The sequence below is a fragment of the Equus przewalskii genome, chromosome 20 (genome assembly GCF_037783145.1).
Source record: "Equus przewalskii isolate Varuska chromosome 20, EquPr2, whole genome shotgun sequence".
NCBI lineage: Eukaryota > Metazoa > Chordata > Mammalia > Perissodactyla > Equidae > Equus > Equus przewalskii.
In genome coordinates this window covers 10811751-10831868 of record NC_091850.1, presented here as the reverse complement: position 1 = coordinate 10831868, position 20118 = coordinate 10811751, and the positions used below count along the sequence as shown (strand labels likewise).

Genomic DNA, 20118 nt, shown 5'->3' with positions numbered 1-20118 from the left:
TGTGAAAATTGATGTTTCTTTATAAAATGTGATATTGTATTTAACTTTGTATTCCTTTTTCCACTTTTATAACATTCGTGGTGGGAAATTCCCTGCTGACAATTTGCATATTTGAGGAGCAAAGAGTGGGATTTGTAATACAGGGAGGGTTGAAGGACTCAAGGCTTTACTTTATGTACTTCTGAATTGTGTAAATTTTTCAAAATGAGAATGCATTTAAAATTCATATTTTGCACTTAGATTTTTTAAACGATTATTAAAAATCAAGCTTGCCTTTGGTTTTTATATAAATTATTCAGAATGAGTTTTGTAGCTAAAATTACCTAAGTCTGCACATATTACTTTGAAAGGCTCTTAGCTTGTCAGTTTATTGGACAGAATTGATTATTAGATATTCTTTTTATGCACCTGTAAGTAGAAAACCTGGCAATTTGCTAATGCAACTTTAAGTATCAGTTATTTTGATATATCGCTGTTCTTTTTACCAAAATTCTCCTTTACTAATTTTCAGTCTGAATTTAAAAATTTTGTTTTACTTACAGTGGTTGGTTCTGCACGTGCACGGCCTAGTCAGCTTCCTGAGCAGTCTTCCTCTGCACAACAGAATGGTAGTGTTTCAGATATATCTCCAGTTCAAGCTGCAAAAAAGGAATTTGGACCCCCTTGTATGTAAATCATGTATCAAGGATTAGTCATTTTAGGCATACATGTATTCTCTCTTGGTCGTCCTTATAAGTCCCCAAATGGTAAACGGTCTAATTACAAACTTGATCGCAGATTTCATTTACCACTGTGGAAAATTATTTTTTTTGTTGTTAGTTTAGTCTGTTAATTGGGTTTTTATATGTGTATTTTGGAGGGAAAAAGTTTTGTAAATATAAAATTATAACAAGGTTTTAGTTGCTTTGAATTAAAAATTCTCTCCAGATGATAATTTGACAGATGTTGAAGAAATTTTTGTACTTATTGATTCTTTCCAATTCAAAGATCTGTGATTCTAAACCAAGAGATGACATGTATCAATATGTTAGAGTCATTTTTCTTGACTCTTACTTGTTTATTGTCCTGTTCCTAGTTTTGTTAAAGCAGCTCATAGTAAAGTTCACATAGTTATCATAGGCATGCTTTGTCACTGTGTACCTTTTTTTGGTGTATGTGGTAAAATTATACATAAAATTTTTGTGTGTAAGTACAGTACTCTAAAAAGAAAACTGTACTTCTACAACTCGTCTTTTTCTTTCAGCACGTAGAAAATCTAATTGTGTGAAAGAAGTAGAAAAATTACAGGAAAAACGAGAAAAAAGGAGACTACAACAGCAAGAACTGAGAGAAAAGAGAGCCCAGGTTTGTAATAGAAACATACAAGTAGTTTATGCACCAACTGAAGATTAGACTGTGAAAGTGATTAGCTTATGAAAAAATAGTTGAGGCATTCATTTAAAGATTTCAATATAGTTCCTTAAATTGATATTGAGGAATAGTACAAACTCTTGTGAAAATAAGTTATCATAACAGACTTTTCCTACATGTACTTTTCATATTTTAGGTATGTATTAGTCCTAAAGTTTGTTCCATTTTTAATAATAAGCCATTGTGTTACAGAATTCTAATGCATATAACGTTCAAAAATAATAGGATTTTGAGTTTTTAAGAGCTCAAAAATACATTCAGAAAAATATCCAGTTAAAATAAATGCTTATACTATAAATTTTGTTATTGTTTTCCAATGGTTAATAATTTCAACGTATCACAACAAAAAGGGGGAAATTGCTTGTGTTTTGTTTTTCACTAGATATCGAGAATGTATCTCTGTTGTGCCCCTCTCATGTTCTCATGGTAGCAAACTGTTTACTGGCAGTGAAAAATTGCATAGAGGACTGGTCTTTTCTCTCTCTACAGGTCTTCATCTAGGAGAAATTCTGTTATTGTACACAGAACTCCTCCATTGTGCTTGTTTTGGATCTATTATATTCTCATAACTTGTTTCCTGTAATAAAATATTAGGATTGGTTTTTTTATGTAGGGGTATGTTCGAGTGCCCTTAGTCATAGTGATGTTGTATTGTGGAATTGTGGAACCAGTGTAATAGTCAGTCTGAATAAATTAGCTTATGTTTGAAAGTAACCTGAGAGTGACCAGTTGGGTTTTGAAATAAATGAATAACACAAAACAGATAGCTTTTCTGACACTTAGCACGGATGCCACCTGGTGTTTCTTGTGGGTACTTCATAATATTTTCACTCAGTTCTCACTTTACATTTTGTTTCTCTACTGACCTAGTTGGTATTATTTCTAGGAAAAGGTTAATTGAAAGTAAGTTTCATTAAATGGTTTTGAAATTACATTCAAAGCAAATCTGTATATGGTATGTGAAAAAAATCTGACTTCTTAGAATATTCCATAATTTATGACTCATGGCTAGGAGAGGTTGTTAATTATTGCTATTTGTATTTTAATCTGAATTTTTTCAGTTTTGAAGCCAAAAAATATATTGCAGTCAGCATTCAGTAATTTGGATTTTAAAGATTTAAAGTATTATGTTGACTTTTGAATCCTTTAAATTCTATGTCCTATCAATTTGGGGCTGTTTTTCCATGCTTTAGTCTATTTTAGAGAGTCAACAGAAATAGGAAATGAACATAAATGAATCCATATTTCTACTTTGCTGAAACACTGGATTAAGAATTGGGAAGAATTTGATGAAATGAGTTTTTCCAGAATTTCAGTTTTTCCAGAGTTCTTTATCAGTGTTTAAGATGAGCAGTATTTCTCTTTTGCTCCTTTTTCTAGGATAATTAAGGTAGATGTACAACAGATGAATTTTTGTAATAGGTCCAGAGTGGCTTTAATGATGAGTGTTTGGTTTGGAGTTAACAGAATGCATGTAGACTAAGAGAATTGTGTTTTTAATATGAAAGTGATTCCTGGACATATTAGTAATCCTAAACTCTCAAACGAAATTATGTACCATCTCCAGTTTGAGTTTGGGCTTGGCTATGACAAGTGATACAATCATTTAGTTTAAGTTTTAATTTTCAAACTATATATAGCATAAATATACAGATAACCACATTATTGTAATTATAATAAATGGTGAATTCTGTCTTCTTGTAGGATGTTGATGCTACAAACCCAAATTATGAAATTATGTGTATGATCAGAGACTTTAGAGGAAGTTTGGATTATAGACCATTAACAACAGCAGATCCTGTAAGATTCTTTGTAAACTATTGCTCTACAACTTTTTATGCTGTAAATAAAAATATGTTTGATACCCACTAAATTAATAGTGTATTTAGCTATGTAGTTTTTCTTCACTTTGTGGGTGCTCATTCCCCATGTTTTAAGAAGAAAATCAAGAAATCACGTTTATGCTTATCTCGCATAATTCGATGTATCAAGACATGCTTCCCACAGAGATGTCCATTTAGGGAGCAAAGCCACCCTGTCTGTGGTGGGGCAGAGCAGCAGCTAGAGGAGTGATGGCAGAGGACCCTGTTTGCTTTCTGACCATCACTTATACTTTGATCTCAGTTTCACGCTTATTTCCTCTTTGGCTTGGGCTATAGATCCCACTGTCATTCCAATTTACTATTAGTTAGTTATTTTAAATAAATGTTATTCTGGCTTTTAACAATAAGTGATGCTTGTTGAGGACTGCAGTAGACCAGAAATCTAGTGCTGGAAAAATATTCTCCTATCTTAGTACTCACTTCCTTTCCTGTTGAAGAATGAGAATTTGTTGGACAGACAATACTTCTGTGAGTAATTGCTACTTATGAAAAATAATCCATCTGACCTAACATATACAGAACGTATTGGGTACACAAAATACATTTGTGTTAGGCAGATATATAGGATTTGATAGAGTTGCTCTGCATAACATTTGCATTTCATGTATTTTAGTCCTTGCTACCCCTCCATGTGTTTAACCTACTACATCTGAGCTTATACTTTAGGACAGAGATTAGCACACTTTTTCTGAAAAGGACCTGATGGTAAATATTTTTGGCTTTGTGAACCTTGTGGTCTTTGTTACAACTACTCAATTCTGCCTTCGTAGTATGACAGCAGCCATAAGACAATCCATAAATGAATGGGTGCGACTGTTTCAGTAAAACTTTACAAAAGCAGATAGTGGGCTAGATTAGGCCTGCAAGCCATTCTTTGCCAGTCCCTGCTTTATGTTAATTATCATTAAAAGACAGGTATTGGGAAAATAAGTTTTATGAAAAAAATATTTGTGTAAGACTTGACGTTTTATAAAATTTTTCAAATTATTTTGCTTATTAACCTTCTGGGAATTTTGTTACTTATGTGTAGTTAGTTATCTTTGCCAATAACTTTCCCCATGATCAATCTGAAAATATGTCACTTCGGAGGAAATTTTGCTTTTGTTGTATACAGCACATCTGGAAGTGAATCAGGCAGCTTCTTAACATGAACCTGATGCTACTAAGAATAGTAGTGCCCTCTACAAAGTTATTTCCTAATGGTTTACCAAATGGTGGTGTTTCCATTATACTCAGAAGTTTAGAAATAATGTCTGATAAATATTAAGATTTATGTAAGCTAATTTGTTCTTAAGCTCACTTATCATATTTATACTATGCGTAAATTTCTAAACCTCTGGAAGAAGTATTACATAATTGACTTTTCAGTGTTTTACATACCACTGATGATCACTGAAATAAGATATTTTATTTCTAGATTGATGAACATAGGATATGTGTTTGTGTAAGAAAACGCCCACTCAATAAAAAAGGTATGATGCTTATTGAGCTCTGATGAAAGATTGATTTTGTCCTGTTTGTTGTTTATTTTGGTAATAGCAGAAATCAGATTGGTTTGGACGAGTTAAATGTAAATCATTTCATTTACATATGACCGTTAGGCAGATTTCTATACTTAAAAGATCTGTTGATTTGTTATTGCTCTGTGAAACATTGCCATTCCTGGTTCTTACTTGACAGGAATCTTGGCTTTTTTACTTTGTTGTTGAAGTATTGTCTTAGTGAATGGCATATTTATATTTATAGAACTTAGTACTTTTTAATCTAAATTCTTACTGCTTAAAGTAATTTTTGTACTTTAATGAAGTGCTGTGAAAATTACTGGGCATTGATTTTCATTTATTCTTTTAGAAACTCAAATGAAAGATCTTGATGTAATCACAATCCCTAGTAAAGATGTTGTGATGGTACATGAACCAAAACAGAAAGTGGATTTAACAAGGTACCTAGAAAACCAGACATTTCGCTTTGATTATGCCTTTGATGACTCAGCTCCTAATGAAATGGTTTACAGGTAGGTCAGTTTGCTTTGCATCAGAAGTTTGTTCTTATGCCGTGTGTTCATCACCACCTTGAAACTTAGATTGATCTTGGCATATCTTTCCAGATGTGTAATATGCTTATTTATTCTAAGTTTAAACAAGAATGTGTAATAAACACTCTAATGAATATTAATGTTCTCCAAAATCATAGTTTTCATTACTGATTCACTTATATATACATATCTCATACACTGTACATATGGATAGGAAATTTGTGGAAAATGTTGACCTTTACTTCTGAGAATGGGATGTGATTAGAAGACGACTTTTATTTTCTGCTTTTTAATCTCTGTACTAATAAAGAAATTTGAAATATCTGTTAGACATCAGTCATTTATTTGTCTAAATATTTAGCATGTACTACCACTTAAGGGGAAAAAATAGTTCTGTAAATCTACTTGCAATGTGCTTGATTTTTATCATCTCTAAGCTTTGGAATAGTTGTAGTACATGAAATTCTTGTATGTTGACATATTCAACTTATAAACAACTCAAACTTATATGTTTTATACACTGATATCCCAAATTTTTATGCCAGATTTAGATTTTCATACATAGTTTGTAAACATTCACTTCTAATTATTTTAACAGCTCAGTTTTATCAGCATTGCTCTTGCAGTCTGTATAGAACTGTCTTGGCATTCACTTGAATGCTATGTTTTGTTGCCCTTTTCTTTTATAAATATGACTGGAAAACAGAAAATTAAAGAGTTAATAAGAGTCCTAAGAATTGAAGATGTTATAAATGAAATAACGTTGAGACCAATTCCATGGTCTTAAGCCAGTAAACTGGGAGTTCAGTTGTAAAAAAAAAAAAGAAAGACAAAATTAAAGACTGTATGAATGTTAGAAATATTGTGGAGAATTTGTTTTAAAATGGAATTATACATTGTATATTTTTACTTTTCTGAGAGCACAGTCCTCCCCGCTCACTCCCTTCTCTGCTTCTACTACTGTCTCATAAACTGTCTTTTTGACTTTATAATCATTTTCAAGAAATCGTTTTAATAGGGTATGTTTCTGTGTGTATGCTAGATTTAGTAAACATTCTGTGTTTCACTCTATATTTATGCTTCTTAACTTGACCAATGTTGATCCTATCCCCTTTCTCTTATCCTTAACTTTTAAGGATTGAGGAGTTAGGCCCTTTTTTGTCTAATCACTCTGCAGACTTATTTCTAATTCTGTTTGACCAGAATTTTTTTTCTGCTCCTTTTATTCTGCACCTTCTCCAGTTGTGCCTTTTTTAAAAAAATCAGAACTGTATAAAGTGTCCTACATATATTACTTTGAAGCCTGTATAACAAGTGTATTTGTTTAGTGCTCTGCTCAATGAAGTATTTTTTGTCACTTCTTACCTTTTTATTTTAACTCTAGCAGTGACTACACCAATACTACACCAATTTGAAAAATAATCCAAGCCACAATATTCTTGCATATTTTTGCTGAATAAGGACTACCAACTCAGAACTCAGTATCTTACAAGCATAGTTTATATTTACTTATCCACACTTAAGGAAATCTTACCACTTTTCTGCTGGTTTAGATAGTCTTAGATCATGTTTTTTAGTTTTTTCTCCCTTAGCTTGTCTCTGTTGAGATTACCACTCTTTTGATTCTGTTTCTGTTGAAACTTTTTTTTTTGGTTTTCATTAAAATGTCTTACTTGTCTGACTAATATTACCATCTTTTGTTGTTATCTTTAAAAATTTGGGGGCTGGCCTGGTGGCGCAGTGGTTAAGTTTGCACGCTGCACTTCGGCGGTCTGGGGTTCACCAGTTCGGATCCCGGGTGTGGACATGGCACCACTTGGCAAGCCATGCTGTGGTAGGCATCCCACATATAAAAGTCAAGGAAGATGGGCACTGATGTTAGCCCAGGGCCAGGCTTCCTTAGCAAAAAGAGGAGGATTGGCAGTAGTTAGCTCAGGGCTAATCTTCCTCAAAAAATAAATAAATAAAAATTTTCCTGTTGTTTTCTATATATGTCTTAGCTCAGTTGCAGTTTTTTTCTGTCCATTATTGTGACCATTGTTTATTATGGAATTATTGTTTGAAATTATGCTTTAAAGAGCTTTAAGCAATTCTAGATATGATTATTTAAAATTTTAACAAATCAGTGGGTTCAATTGTAGCCTCACAAGTTGAGCCTATTGGTTTGTTAAAAATCTTTGGGATAGGGGCCAGCCTGTGGCTTAGTGGTTAAGTTCTGTACGCTCTACTTCAGTGGCCCAGGTTTGGATCCTGGGCGCAGACCTACACCACTCATCAGCCATGCTCTGGTGGTGACCTGCATGCAAAATAGAGGAAGATTGGTACAGATCTTAGTTCAGGGCTAATCTTCCTCAAGCCAAAAAAAGACGAGGATTGGCAATGTCTGTTAGCTCAGGGCGAATCTTCCTCAAAAAAAAAAAATCTTGGTATAACTTTTGTTTGTTAATAAGACTTGGTACTAGTTTTATTTGTTATTGGTTTAACTTAAATATTGACCGTACATTCTCACTGGTGCATTTTATTTTTAAGGTTTACAGCTAGACCACTAGTGGAAACTATATTTGAGAGAGGAATGGCTACATGCTTTGCTTATGGACAGACTGGAAGTGGAAAAACTCATGTAAGTAATTCATTATAGTTACATCCTGGTATGAAGCTAGTTTATTTTCCTTATGGCTTAATTCTGAGACCTAAATTCTTAAGATTTGTTCCTGAATAATGTCTATTATTCCTTATTTTCTTTTTCATATATAGACTATGGGAGGTGACTTTTCAGGAAAGAATCAAGATTGTTCTAAAGGAATTTATGCATTAGCAGGTAACTGTCCTTTTTGCATATTATTTGTAATATTCTCAAATATTATTCAGGTGACTTTGAAGTAAGACTTGGAAATATTGCCCAAGATTTTAAGGGTAACTATAGTGCTATAGTTACTGTATATTATGTCAGTTTTAGGTTATCAGACTGCTCGAAAAAACTATGCTTTGGGGGCAGAAATCTTGATTATATTTCTGTCATTGTAATTGGCACATTGTTGGAGCTTAGTATTTGTTGTTGAATAACTGATTTGTGAAAAGCTGTTTAATATGATTATGAGGGTAACCTTATTATAATCACCTATAATTTTATGCTATTTATAAGGATAAGTATTAGCATCCTTTTACTGCATATGAAGCTGAGTGGCATTCTAAACCAGAACTGTAAAAAAAGTTACTATTTTTTTTTAAATTAATGTTCACTTTAGTTTTCATTTTATTATTGATATTATCACTCAAGATGAAGATTAACTAATTCCTCTAAAACTAGAAAATTTGAATTGTTTTTTAAAAATAGTATTTGTTGCATCTTAATAAATTTTCTACATGTAAAATTCTTGACAGCTCGAGATGTGTTTTTAATGCTAAAGAAACCAAACTACAAGAAGTTAGAACTTCAAGTATATGCAACCTTTTTTGAAATTTATAGTGGAAAGGTAAGTAGAAACTTTCAAAAACAATTTTTTAGTTTTTAAAATTGTGGTTAAAATATGCATAATATAAAATTTACCATTTTAACCATTTTTAAGTGTACAAGTTCAGTGGCATTAAGTATATTCACATTATGTGACCACTACCACAACATAATTTTTATGTGTATTAAGAATATTATATTAGAATTTTGTGTTGAGATTTTTTTTAATTGCCTTTGAATCTTCAACTTCAATATTAAGCATTGTTATTCTAATAATTATTATTATAATTCTTGGAAATAATTTTCAGACTCTGAATGACTCATTTTTATAAAACTGTTTCTTTTTTCTTTAAAGCTAGTTTTCTAATTTGAATTTTTTTTTTTAATAGGTGTTTGACTTACTAAACAGGAAAACAAAATTAAGAGTGCTGGAAGATGGAAAACAGCAGGTTCAAGTGGTCGGATTACAGGAACGGGAGGTCAAATGTGTTGAAGATGTATTAAAACTCATTGACATAGGCAACAGTTGCAGGTACATCTCATTTTAATTAAGAAATAGAAACCTAGGGGCTGGCCCTGTGGCCGAGTGGTTAAGTTCTCATTCTCCACTTCAGCAGCCCAGGGTTTCACTGGTTCAGATCCTGGGCAGACATGGCAAGGCTCATTAGGCCATGCTGAGGCAGCGTCCCACATAGCACAACTAGAAGGACCTACAGCTAGAATATACAACTGTGTACTAGGAGGGCTTTGGGGAGAAGAAGAAGAAAAAGATTGGCAACAGATGTTAGCTCAGGTGCCAATCTTGTAAAAAAGAAAGAAAGAAATAGAAACAATTTCATAATCAGTTTTAGATACTTTGGGTATAACAAAAACAAAGTAAGATGTTACTTAATGCATCTTGGAAGTAAAAATCACTGTTCATAAAAGCTTCTTTTTACATATAAACTTTGAGCGACAGCTACTGTATTGATATACTACAAATATACTAGAAGTATGTCAGATTAAATTGTATGAATCTGGTTATGTTTGTGTTCTTAACTCAAAATGTCTCTTTTATGCTTAAATGATAGAAATTGGATAGTTTTTTGTTTTTCTAAATGAAAATACTGTGGTTTGAACATATAAACTGAAGTTTTTATTGTATCAAAATGTCCTTAATCACGTTGTAGAACATCCGGTCAAACATCTGCAAATGCACATTCATCTCGGAGCCATGCGGTGTTTCAGATTATTCTTAGAAGGAAAGGAAAACTACATGGCAAATTTTCTCTCATTGATTTGGCTGGAAATGAAAGAGGAGCTGATACTTCCAGTGCAGATAGGCAAACTAGGCTTGAAGGTGCTGAAATTAATAAAAGCCTTTTAGCACTCAAGGTAAATATAATGTGTTTAATTGTGAAAAGTTTTTTACTTTTGATTTTAATTTTGTTTACTCGGCTACAAAACAGTACTTGTTTAGTCTAATAAGAGAGGTTATCAAAATTTAGTCATTCATATTTGCAGTTATAAATTTATGTTGTGCCCAGAAATTTTCTTTACACATATTGTTCATTCTTTTTAGGACAAAGGATCTGTTAGTTGGCAGGCCAGTTCGGGGCTACTTAGGGAGATTCCACACAGCCTTAATCAGTCACGTTTTCTTGGAGGAGGGCAAGGAGCCACAAAACTGAGCTACGAAATAGTTTGTCAGAAAAATGTAGAATGGCTTTCAAAAAATTAGGCCAATGTTGTGTCTCTTCCCTGACTAGAAAAGCAAAGATTGGCAGGACTACAAGAAAGTATTCTCTGTTTTTTCTTTTGTGGTGTCACTTTAAAAGTTTAACTTTTTACAGTTATCCTACTGCTTGTCACTTCTAAACACTAGTCATAGTCTCCAGAAGAATCTTTTGGTATAATAAAGGAGATTGTTGGGTTTTGTATTTTTTGTTTTTTTCTCTTTCTTGAATTAGGATTTATGAGAACATCTTTACTATGCTGTAAACCTGTTAGTAGGATTTTCAGAGCTGATTAAATCTTAAATGTTAGGGTTATGGTAAGAGATCTTCTAAATGTGTTACTTAAGATACTCTTTATAAGAAGCCTAATCTGTGAAACTTGGTTTCTTAATTTTCAGGAGTGCATCAGAGCCTTAGGTAGAAATAAACCTCATACTCCTTTCAGAGCAAGTAAACTCACTCAGGTGTTAAGAGATTCATTCATCGGTGAAAACTCTCGCACCTGCATGGTAAGTTTATGTTTGTTTTTGGTTTCTTTATTTATTTTGTTATACTCCTGAATGAATGATTATGCACTATCTATGGAAAAATTATAATATACATTAATGACAATCATTTAAATCCTTCTATTCTGAGAGATACAGTGATTCTTAAGATGTGGTCCCTGTCAGGGGCTGGCCCCGTGGCCAAGTGGTTAAGTTCGCGCGCTCCGCTGCAGGCGGCCCAGTGTTTCGTTGGTTCGAATCCTGGGCGCGGACATGGCACTGCTCATCAAACCACGCTGAGGCAGCGTCCCACATGCCACAACTAGAAGGACCCACAACGAAGAATATACAACTATGTACCGGGGGGCTTTGGGGAGAAACAGGAAAAAAATAAAATCTTTAAAAAAAAAAAGTGTAAATTGATATTTGAAAAAGGAAAAAAAAGAAAAAAAAGATGTGGTCCCTGTCAGTCTAATAGAGAGGATTGTATTGCAATTATAAAACATTCTGCTAATTCCAACATCTGAGACTTCTTGAGGTTGGTCTCTGTTGATTTCTGTTTTCCTTGAATATGGGTCACACTTTTCTATTTCTTCATATATCAAGTAATTTTGTATTATATCATTTTCATGATATAATATGAATTATGAGTTAACTTAGAGACACTCTGGATTCTGTTATGTTCTTCTAAAGCATATTGATTTTTTTGTTGCTTTAGCAGGAAGTGAACTTAGCTGAACGTACTCCAAACTCTTGTCTCCCCTTCTGTGGACAGCAGCTGAAAGTGAAGTCTCCGTGTAGCTCTTCTAGACTAGCTGTGTTGTGTGGAGTCAGCCTTGTGTGTGCCTAGTTCAGGGATCAGGAGAGATTTAGGCAGCTTATATGTAGAATCTGAGCTTCTCTCTCTGTGGTTGTCTCTCTTGTAGGGCAAACTTCACTTTCTAGCTGCTGTGGTCCCCACCTCCAAACCCTGTCCTTTAGTTTCTTAACCAGTGAAACTCCAGGTTTTAACGAAGTTTTAGTTGTCCTGTGTGACAGCAGTGGGGCTTGCCCTTAGGCAGAAAAGCTGTTAAAAGAGGGAAGAGGGCAGTCACTCAGTGCTATTCCCTTTTTCTAGATGTTGACCTCCATTTCTGCCTGGTTTTGATCATTTTCTGGTGCCTTCAGAGAGTTGTTTATATTTTAACCAGCGTTTATAGTTATTATCTGATTATGGCTATTAGAATTATAGAATTATCTTAGAGTTCAAATATCATTAATAAATTTTTTTAGATAACTATTAAAATTAGACTTTAATGATCTGTATGTCAGTTTTACTATCTTTATCATTTATAACATTTTCTTTACCTTTGCATTTTTCCCCCATAGATTGCCACAATCTCTCCAGGAATGGCATCCTGTGAAAATACTCTTAATACATTAAGATATGCAAATAGGTATGAGAAATGGTCATCCATTTTGAAATTGGAGGGGAGTAGGACACTATGTGGTTTGATTTAATATCAAGTAGAGTAAATTTTATTACTTTGTTCTTTCAATTTTCAAACCAAAAATTTTACATGATGTTAATTGAGATGATATTTAGGATCATTTTGTTAAGTTCTAAAAGTAATTGGAAATGTGTAATTTGGGAAGAGGTTTCTATTTTTAGTAGAATTGGTCTTTCTATCCTAGAACATGACTATATTTTTCCATTTAACCAAGTTATATTTTATAATATTTTACTGTGTTTAAATCATGCAAATTCTTTGTGTCATACTAAGACTCAAAAGTGAGTGAGTATCAGGGTGCCAGGCTCTGTTTCTTAAATTGTTTTGCTATGTGCTGAAAGTTATTTCTGATAATAGTAAGTGTCATACATGGGAATCTAGGGTTTGAGGAAGTAGTGATAGTACAGTTCTTTCTGCTGTTCTGTACGGGTTACATTTATTATTCACGTCAGTAGTTACACACTTTAGTTACACACTTTAATAGACAACTGTATTAAAGATGAAAGGACAAAAAGCAGTTTATTCCTTATAGTCATGAAATGCCCTTGGAATTTTGGATTGTGGTGGGCATATTTATATTTGTTCCATAGATTGTTCCCATTGCTCTGGTTTTGAATGACTATTTATATAGTTTTAAGTTTCTGTTATCACATATTGCATTTGTGAATTTTAACCTAGAGATAAAATTCCTCTTTATATTCCATTTCTAGTGTGGAGAGTCTCCTAATTTTGCTGAACACAAGTATTTGTCACATTTCATAGTTTTAATCACTATGGAGAATTTATTTTTAGTCTTTTATTAAAATATGAAATACATTTGCATACAGAATAGTATCCAAAATATAAGTGAATAATTTAATGAACACTTATACAGTGAAAATTCCTGTCATCAGATCTGGAAATAGAACATTTCCAAAGCTCCTGAGAAAGTTCCCCATGTGTCCTTCCCTGATCACGAATCCTGAATAACATGCCCAAATCCATTAATCTCTACCCTGACGTAGCCGGTGTCCTGACTTCTGCAGAATAATTTTCTCATGCTTCTTCCCTTCTCTTTTTTAAAAATAGTTTTACTACCTGTGAATGTATCCCTGAACAACACAGGGAGCTGTATTTGAACTTTACGTAAATGAGATCATAACCTTTGTTCTTTTGCATCTTGCTTTTGCTTCAACTGAAGAGACTTTTTTTAATCATAGTAAAAACTGTTGGAAAGTATAAACCTATTGACCTTTTGTAAAAAGATACTAAAATATAATAACTTCCTTAAAAACATAATAGAACTTTATTTCTAAATTTAATCCTTTTTAAGCTTTGAATTATGAGCTCCTAGCTGCACACCTTTATAGTACTTTTAATTGATCTTTGTAGTGAACATTTTTGGTATTGTGGGGTTTTTAGTGTTAATTTAAAATGCTTCTTATTTCGAAATTGTTCACAGGAGAAATGAGGGACAGCCTAGTGTAGTGGAATATTGCCATGTTGTAGAATTAAAACAAATACAGATCCTCCCTGTCTTCAGACTGCTGGCTGCAAAAGAATCCCTCTGATGTGGAAATGCTCTCTCTGGCCATTCCTGTGGTTTGTTTAGGTCCAAGTAAAATGTTTTAATTTATTATCATGTAATGTAATTCATTTGCAACATAACTAACCATCTGGGGCAAATAATTCTGCCCTTTATTTCCAAATCTCTAGGAATAGAGATTTTCAAGCTCCCTTGATAGCTCATTTGAGGAGTATAACTCCTGTATATGGTGTAGTTGAGATTGGGCAAGAGGGCTTTGGATAGAGGAAAATGCGTGGTTAGGGGCAAATAGGGTATCTAAATTAGGAGATTCTGAAATAATAAAATAAGTGGAGTTGGGAGTAAAAAGAGTTAAGTCGGTATATTTAGATTTGTCAGCATGTGTGGTAAATATAAGCTTTCCAAAGTGACTATAAAGGATGAAGAGCAGATGAATCTAGTATTGAACCTTTGATGGTAGACATTACCAATAGGTCAAAGAAAGATTGTAAGTGGGAAACATGTATTAGTTTGAGCTACATGAAATTATTAGTTTGATCTATGTAACTATTTTTGACCTGTAAAACAATAATTTTGTTTAGTTCAACCTAAGAGAAATAATGAGAAAAAAGGAAAATATGGTTAGTATATTGAAGTATTTTAATAACATAAGGTTTGTACTCAAAGCTAGGTTTGAAACTCATTTATGCCACATTCTCATCGAATGACCTCTTGAGTGAGATACTTTATTGCTCTGAGCCAATTTCTCATCTGTAAAATGGTAATAATATTATCACAGGATTGTCATAAGGATTAAAAAATATAATGCCTAAAAATTACTAATCATAATATCTGACATATAGAAAGTACTTAATAAATATTGCCTACTGTTATGAAATGGGATTGGCCCAAAAGGGACATAGGGAATCACAAAGATTGGGTCAGAAAAGCAATAATTTTGTTAAATATAACTATTTAGAGACATTAGAAAAGCAGTTTAAATTCCATTGCTAAAGGCTTTTCTCAGCCAGGGTTCTTCATATGAATTATGGAACACAGAAAATTGAGTGACTGTTTTCTCGGTTTGTACCAAGGATGCTTCATAGCTAATACATTCTAGATGCATAGGAAAGAAGGTAATTTATTACAAACAGTGGATGCCATTAGAACTTAATTCTCTTGTGTCCTGTTTGAAAATAGTGCAAGAGTGTTAAGGACTCAATGCCAGTAAACAAAATATTCATCATATTGACTACACAAGAAAATTAGATTGACTGGTCATGTAATTAAATAAGGGGCATTTAAATTTAGATGATGGTCCAGTTAAACTTGTAGAAAGGATCATGAAAATACACCAGAAAAGGACTGTGGAGTAGGGAATCAATAGGACAGAGGTTCAAACACCTCTTAAAATTGATTATTTTAGAAATACGTTGTCATAACAATGTTGACATCCTTTTCTAAACAAATTAAACTGAGTAGTAAATGAAAACTTGAAATGTTCATTGCTGTCTTTACAAGAGCATTTTCTTTTAATTTGTTGCTGTTTTGGTGCTGCAGAGTAAAGGAGTTTGGAATTAGTCCATCAGACATTCCCTTCTCACAGGGTAGTGGCAGTCGCCCTGATCTCTCTCCTTCTTATGAGTATGACGACTTTTCTCCTTCGATTACCAGGTCTACTTCATTCTATTCATAAGATGTTTATTTAAATAGTTTCTTTTGAATTGTGCTGTATATAAATATTTCATTTATACTTCTTTTGTCCTCAGCCATTTTATTTTTCATTTTCATTTCATTTGGCAGGTTGTGGTTATACTGCATGATCTTCGTTTTTATGTACTTTATTAATTTATTTGCTTTAAAATGTTGATTTAGAATTCAGGCTTCCTATTTTCCCTCATATTTTTACGGATGATGTCATCTTTGCATATTTACTATTGAAAGGTAAACTTTCTTGTTTAAAATGAAAAGTAACCTTGATTTTATATGCTCTTGCAAATTTCCTTATCTGCAAGAATCCTTTTGACTTAGAAAGTGTACCCTCTCCAAAATGTGTAAATTTAAGTTATGGGTAAACATTTTTTAAATGATAGAACTTAACATCTTATCTTTATACGTTATAAATAAGATTATTTCACATGTAACTATTTTAATTGAGCATTATAACTACCAAAAGTATGCAAAGTGTATTAAATTCTTTGATTTTGGCAATGATCTATTTGTTGATCTAAGTGCCATTGTTAGCATTTTTCTGTTGATGTAATTTAAGTGCAACAACAATCTCTTACTTTGAAATACCGAATCTGTATATTTTGTTAATTCTCACTTATTATGCACAATAATTATATTTGAAGTAGTTACAAAGTGACCTATGTAAATTCCTAAGTAAAATTAAACAGCTAAACATCCCTTTAGTGTTTCCACAGATTTCAGGTAAATTTGATCTGGAAAGCTGACATCATCAATTTTAGTATGTTAATTGAATAACCTTTATATTGAATAGGTTGGTATTTTCTTTTTCCTCTGCACAAATCTTTGTTAATTTTAGATACCTCTTTTGTGTTTATAGGGTGAAAGAACTGACAGTGGATCCAACTGCTGCTGGTGATGTCCGTCCAATAATGCACCATCCACCAAATCAGATTGATGACTTAGAGGCACAGTGGGGTGTGGGGAGTTCCCCGCAGAGAGACGATTTAAAACTTCTTTGTGAGCAAAATGTGAGTGACTTAGTATAGTTGTAATTATCTAATCTTTAGTTCATTTCATCCATAGCAGAATTTAATAATTGAAAACTATCATCTAAATCAGGGGTCAGCAAACTATAGCCTAGGGGCTAGCCATCTGTTTTTAGAATAAAGTTTTATTGAAACATGGCCATGCTCATTTATTTACATGTTATCTGGCTGCTTTCTTAGCACAACAGAAGTGACAAAGACTGTATGGCTCACAAGCCCAAAATATGTATTATCTGGTCCTTTAAGAAAGTTTGCTGAGCCCTGATCTAAACTTTTTTTTGAGATTTTATACCAATATTAAAATTTGGGGATTTTTAAATAATATAGGGAAAAGATAAGTTTAAGAATTATATATACAGTATGTCATATATAAAGCTTAAAAACAAAATTAAGTATAGACACATGCATATGTATAAAAAGGATGCATGAACTATATCAAAAATCAAACATGGCAAAATGCTAACATTTGTTAAATCTAGTTGCTTTCTACATGTTTGAAATGTTTAGTGACACTCCGTAATTTAAAATTTTGATTCTCCAGTTACTCAAAAAATAATAATAAATTATGTGCCCATTGTACAAGGACAAAAAGGTATAAAGAAATAACCAAAAAGCATAAATAATACACATTTCCATATAATTACTTTAATATGTTGAGGGGATTCTTTATGTGACATGTAAAAGTTGCTTATATAGTTACTTAACTCCATTTTTTAAATTCATAGTCTATATATTTTTGTATCATTCTTTTCCCACTAAGAGGCCTGTAGTGGCATTTTCTGATAATGATAAAAGGTAGCATTTATTAGTTGCTTACTATATAACACACATTTGCTAAGCATGTTACATATTATCTTATGTAATCCTCACAATTCCATGTGGTAGGTACTATAATTATCCCTATTTTTTAACTGATTTTCTAAAAGGTTAAGTAACTTGACTAAGATCATGCAAGCAGTAAGTGCCAAAGTCAAGCAGGATTGAAACCTGGGTCTTTCTTATTCAAGAGCCAAATGTTATGTCAACTAAATTTATTGCTAGCTGCAATTAAGTATTCTTTGGAAACAATATAACTTAAATTAATGTTTTTTATTCCTTCTAGCAGGTATTTAAAAGTCCAAAATATTCTGGAGTAACAAACGGACATACTGCTTTTTGTTCCAAATTACTCTCTATTTATAAAGCAGGGCTAATGCAGCGGTTCTCAACCAGGAGCAACTTGACCCCCGAGGGAAAAATGTATGGAGATGTTTTTGGTTGTCACTTCTGGGGTGACGATGCTAGCATCTAGTGGATAGAGGCCAGGAATGCTACTAAACATTATACAATGCGCAGGACAGCCTTTCCCCTCCCTCAAAAAATGTCAGTAGTCCCAAAGTTGAGAAACCTGGTTTAAAGTAAGAGGTCTAAACTTAGAACCACAGAAGATAAAGAACAAAAAATGAGATCCTGGGCTTAGTCCATCCCCTGTCCTCAAAAGTTTTGAAGGAGACCATAGTTGCTTTAGAATTCTTAAAGCAAACCCTGCATTGCACCTAGATATGGTGCCTACCAAAGATAGGGAAAACCAGAACAAGATAGGCATTCTCTGTAACAGATCTTTTCCATTTTATTCTTGGATACAGTGGGTCTCTGCAGGACCTTAATTTAGAGAGGTTGGCTGGGTGACCAGAACTAATCAAGAGGCTTTAAGCATGACATCATGAGTTCTCGGCAGCCTCCTCCATATTTGAGAGAGTGTGGATTTCTTTCAGCCCTGCCATCCCCAGGGACATATTGTGAGATAGTTCACCATTAGCCTTTAGTTAAGTATTGGTGCATGTGTACGTATCCGTATTGCTATATTAAGTCTTACCAAGGTAGGTGAAAATGGGATAATGTCTAAGACATGCCCTAGAGACAAAGCTAATACAGGCAGACCACCTAGAGGATAATCAAGTGCATGAGAACTCCAGAAGTAGTCTTGGAAATGATAGGAACTTGGATAATATATTGAAGCAAAGGAAAGAAAGAGGACATTCTGGGCTTGGCGGGGAGGTGGCAGATGAAATGAGTAAAGGTGGTTGAGTGTGTATTTATCAGAGAGAGAATGTAAGAGAATAATCCCTTCATGTCCTGATGAAAAGCAGATGCTTCTTTTCCCAAAGAGAATAAACAGTTTTTTGGCCAGCCTGATTATATAAACTCTTAGGGATGGTAGCTTATTGATGAAAGAGTCAAATGTCTACTTAGAATTTTTCAGTTAACCAAAATATGCACATGTATTTAGAATCGTGTATTTTATTGAAAACTGTTGCTTTTTCTACTCGCATTTTATAAAACATTTAAGTAAAAGTTGTGACTTGTCCACTAAAATTTCTGTAGAAACCAGTAAGCAAATTATATAGTGCAATTTGGAAATTAAGATTTAGTAAGAGTTGAGACCTTCAGCACACTAATTGGATAGCCACGGACATGAAAGACATTCTCTTCAAATCTCTGTTCTGATGAAAAGAAATTTAAAACATATATGACTTAAACTGTTAGTGAAAAGTAAACAATACTGAGGAAATATTTCAGTCCATATGTAGCCTTATAATGTATTTCTGAAAAGTTGCACTATTCCAAGAGATTGCCTTTTTAGGGTAATTCTGCAGTAAAGCCTGGGTTAAGTGAAAACTATCCCTTATTGATATGGTTAGGTTTCGGCTGTCTTGAGTATTAACATTAAATATTTTTGACCCATAAAAAGAAATTGTGGCTTTGCCTTTCATATTATATTTTAGTAGTCTGTACCATTCAAGCTTCCTCAATTTCTGAATATTTTTGTAAATAACATAGAAAAACTACTTTTTCATAACATTTAAAATATAAACTTTATGTCGTAATTTTTAAACTCTTTCTATTTTAAGGAAGAAGAGGTTTCTCCACAATTGTTCACTTTCCACGAAGCTGTCTCACAGATGGTAGAAATGGAAGAACAAGTTGTAGAAGATCACAGGGCGGTGTTCCAGGTAAAGTGAGACGGGACCTTGCATCAGTGTTTCTCTAGAGAAATTAACTGAAAACTTTCAGAGTTCCTCGAATATCACACTAATCAAAAAATACTTGTTTGCATGTATGTATATATGTATTTGTAGGGCATATGACGTGGCAAATTTTGAATAGAATGCACGATGGCTGCAAAACACCTTTCTTCGCACTATGGTGAAAACATCCAGTTTATTTACCACCACTCTCCCACTTGATTTGCTTTTGTCAGTTGTCCATTTTTAGAAAAGGGTTGAACTTCTGCCCCCTACTACCCCTTTCCTCATGTTAGACCAGTTTGTTTGAAAGCAGTAAGAAAAACTCTTGAAGGGTATCAGAGCAGTTGAGGAGAGTCAGTCTTTGCGGAAAGGGAAGACTGCTTCGGGCCAAGGAGAGTC

At 33.3% G+C, this 20118-nt stretch overlaps 1 protein-coding gene across 7 annotated transcripts in view; it reads left to right on the top strand.

The window, feature by feature from the left end:
* The window catches only part of KIF2A (kinesin family member 2A), a 67675-nt gene that overhangs the window by 37907 nt on the left and 9650 nt on the right, over positions 1-20118 (top strand). For 2 of the 7 annotated variants that reach the window (XM_070587502.1, XM_070587499.1), the window contains exons 5-19: positions 543-608; positions 1244-1344; positions 3115-3210; positions 4711-4765; positions 5145-5307; positions 7858-7948; positions 8083-8146; positions 8710-8801; positions 9169-9311; positions 9949-10153; positions 10893-11003; positions 12348-12415; positions 15534-15647; positions 16543-16693; positions 19603-19704. In XM_070587502.1, coding sequence (XP_070443603.1) covers positions 543-608; positions 1244-1344; positions 3115-3210; positions 4711-4765; positions 5145-5307; positions 7858-7948; positions 8083-8146; positions 8710-8801; positions 9169-9311; positions 9949-10153; positions 10893-11003; positions 12348-12415; positions 15534-15647; positions 16543-16693; positions 19603-19704 — 1622 coding nt within the window. Of the gene's footprint in view, positions 1-542; positions 666-1243; positions 1345-3114; positions 3211-4710; positions 4766-5144; positions 5308-7857; positions 7949-8082; positions 8147-8709; positions 8802-9168; positions 9312-9948; positions 10154-10892; positions 11004-12347; positions 12416-15533; positions 15648-16542; positions 16694-19602; positions 19705-20118 lie in introns of all 7 variants that reach the window. The other 5 variants (XM_070587504.1, XM_070587501.1, XM_070587505.1 and 2 more) reach the window with 3 other exon arrangements.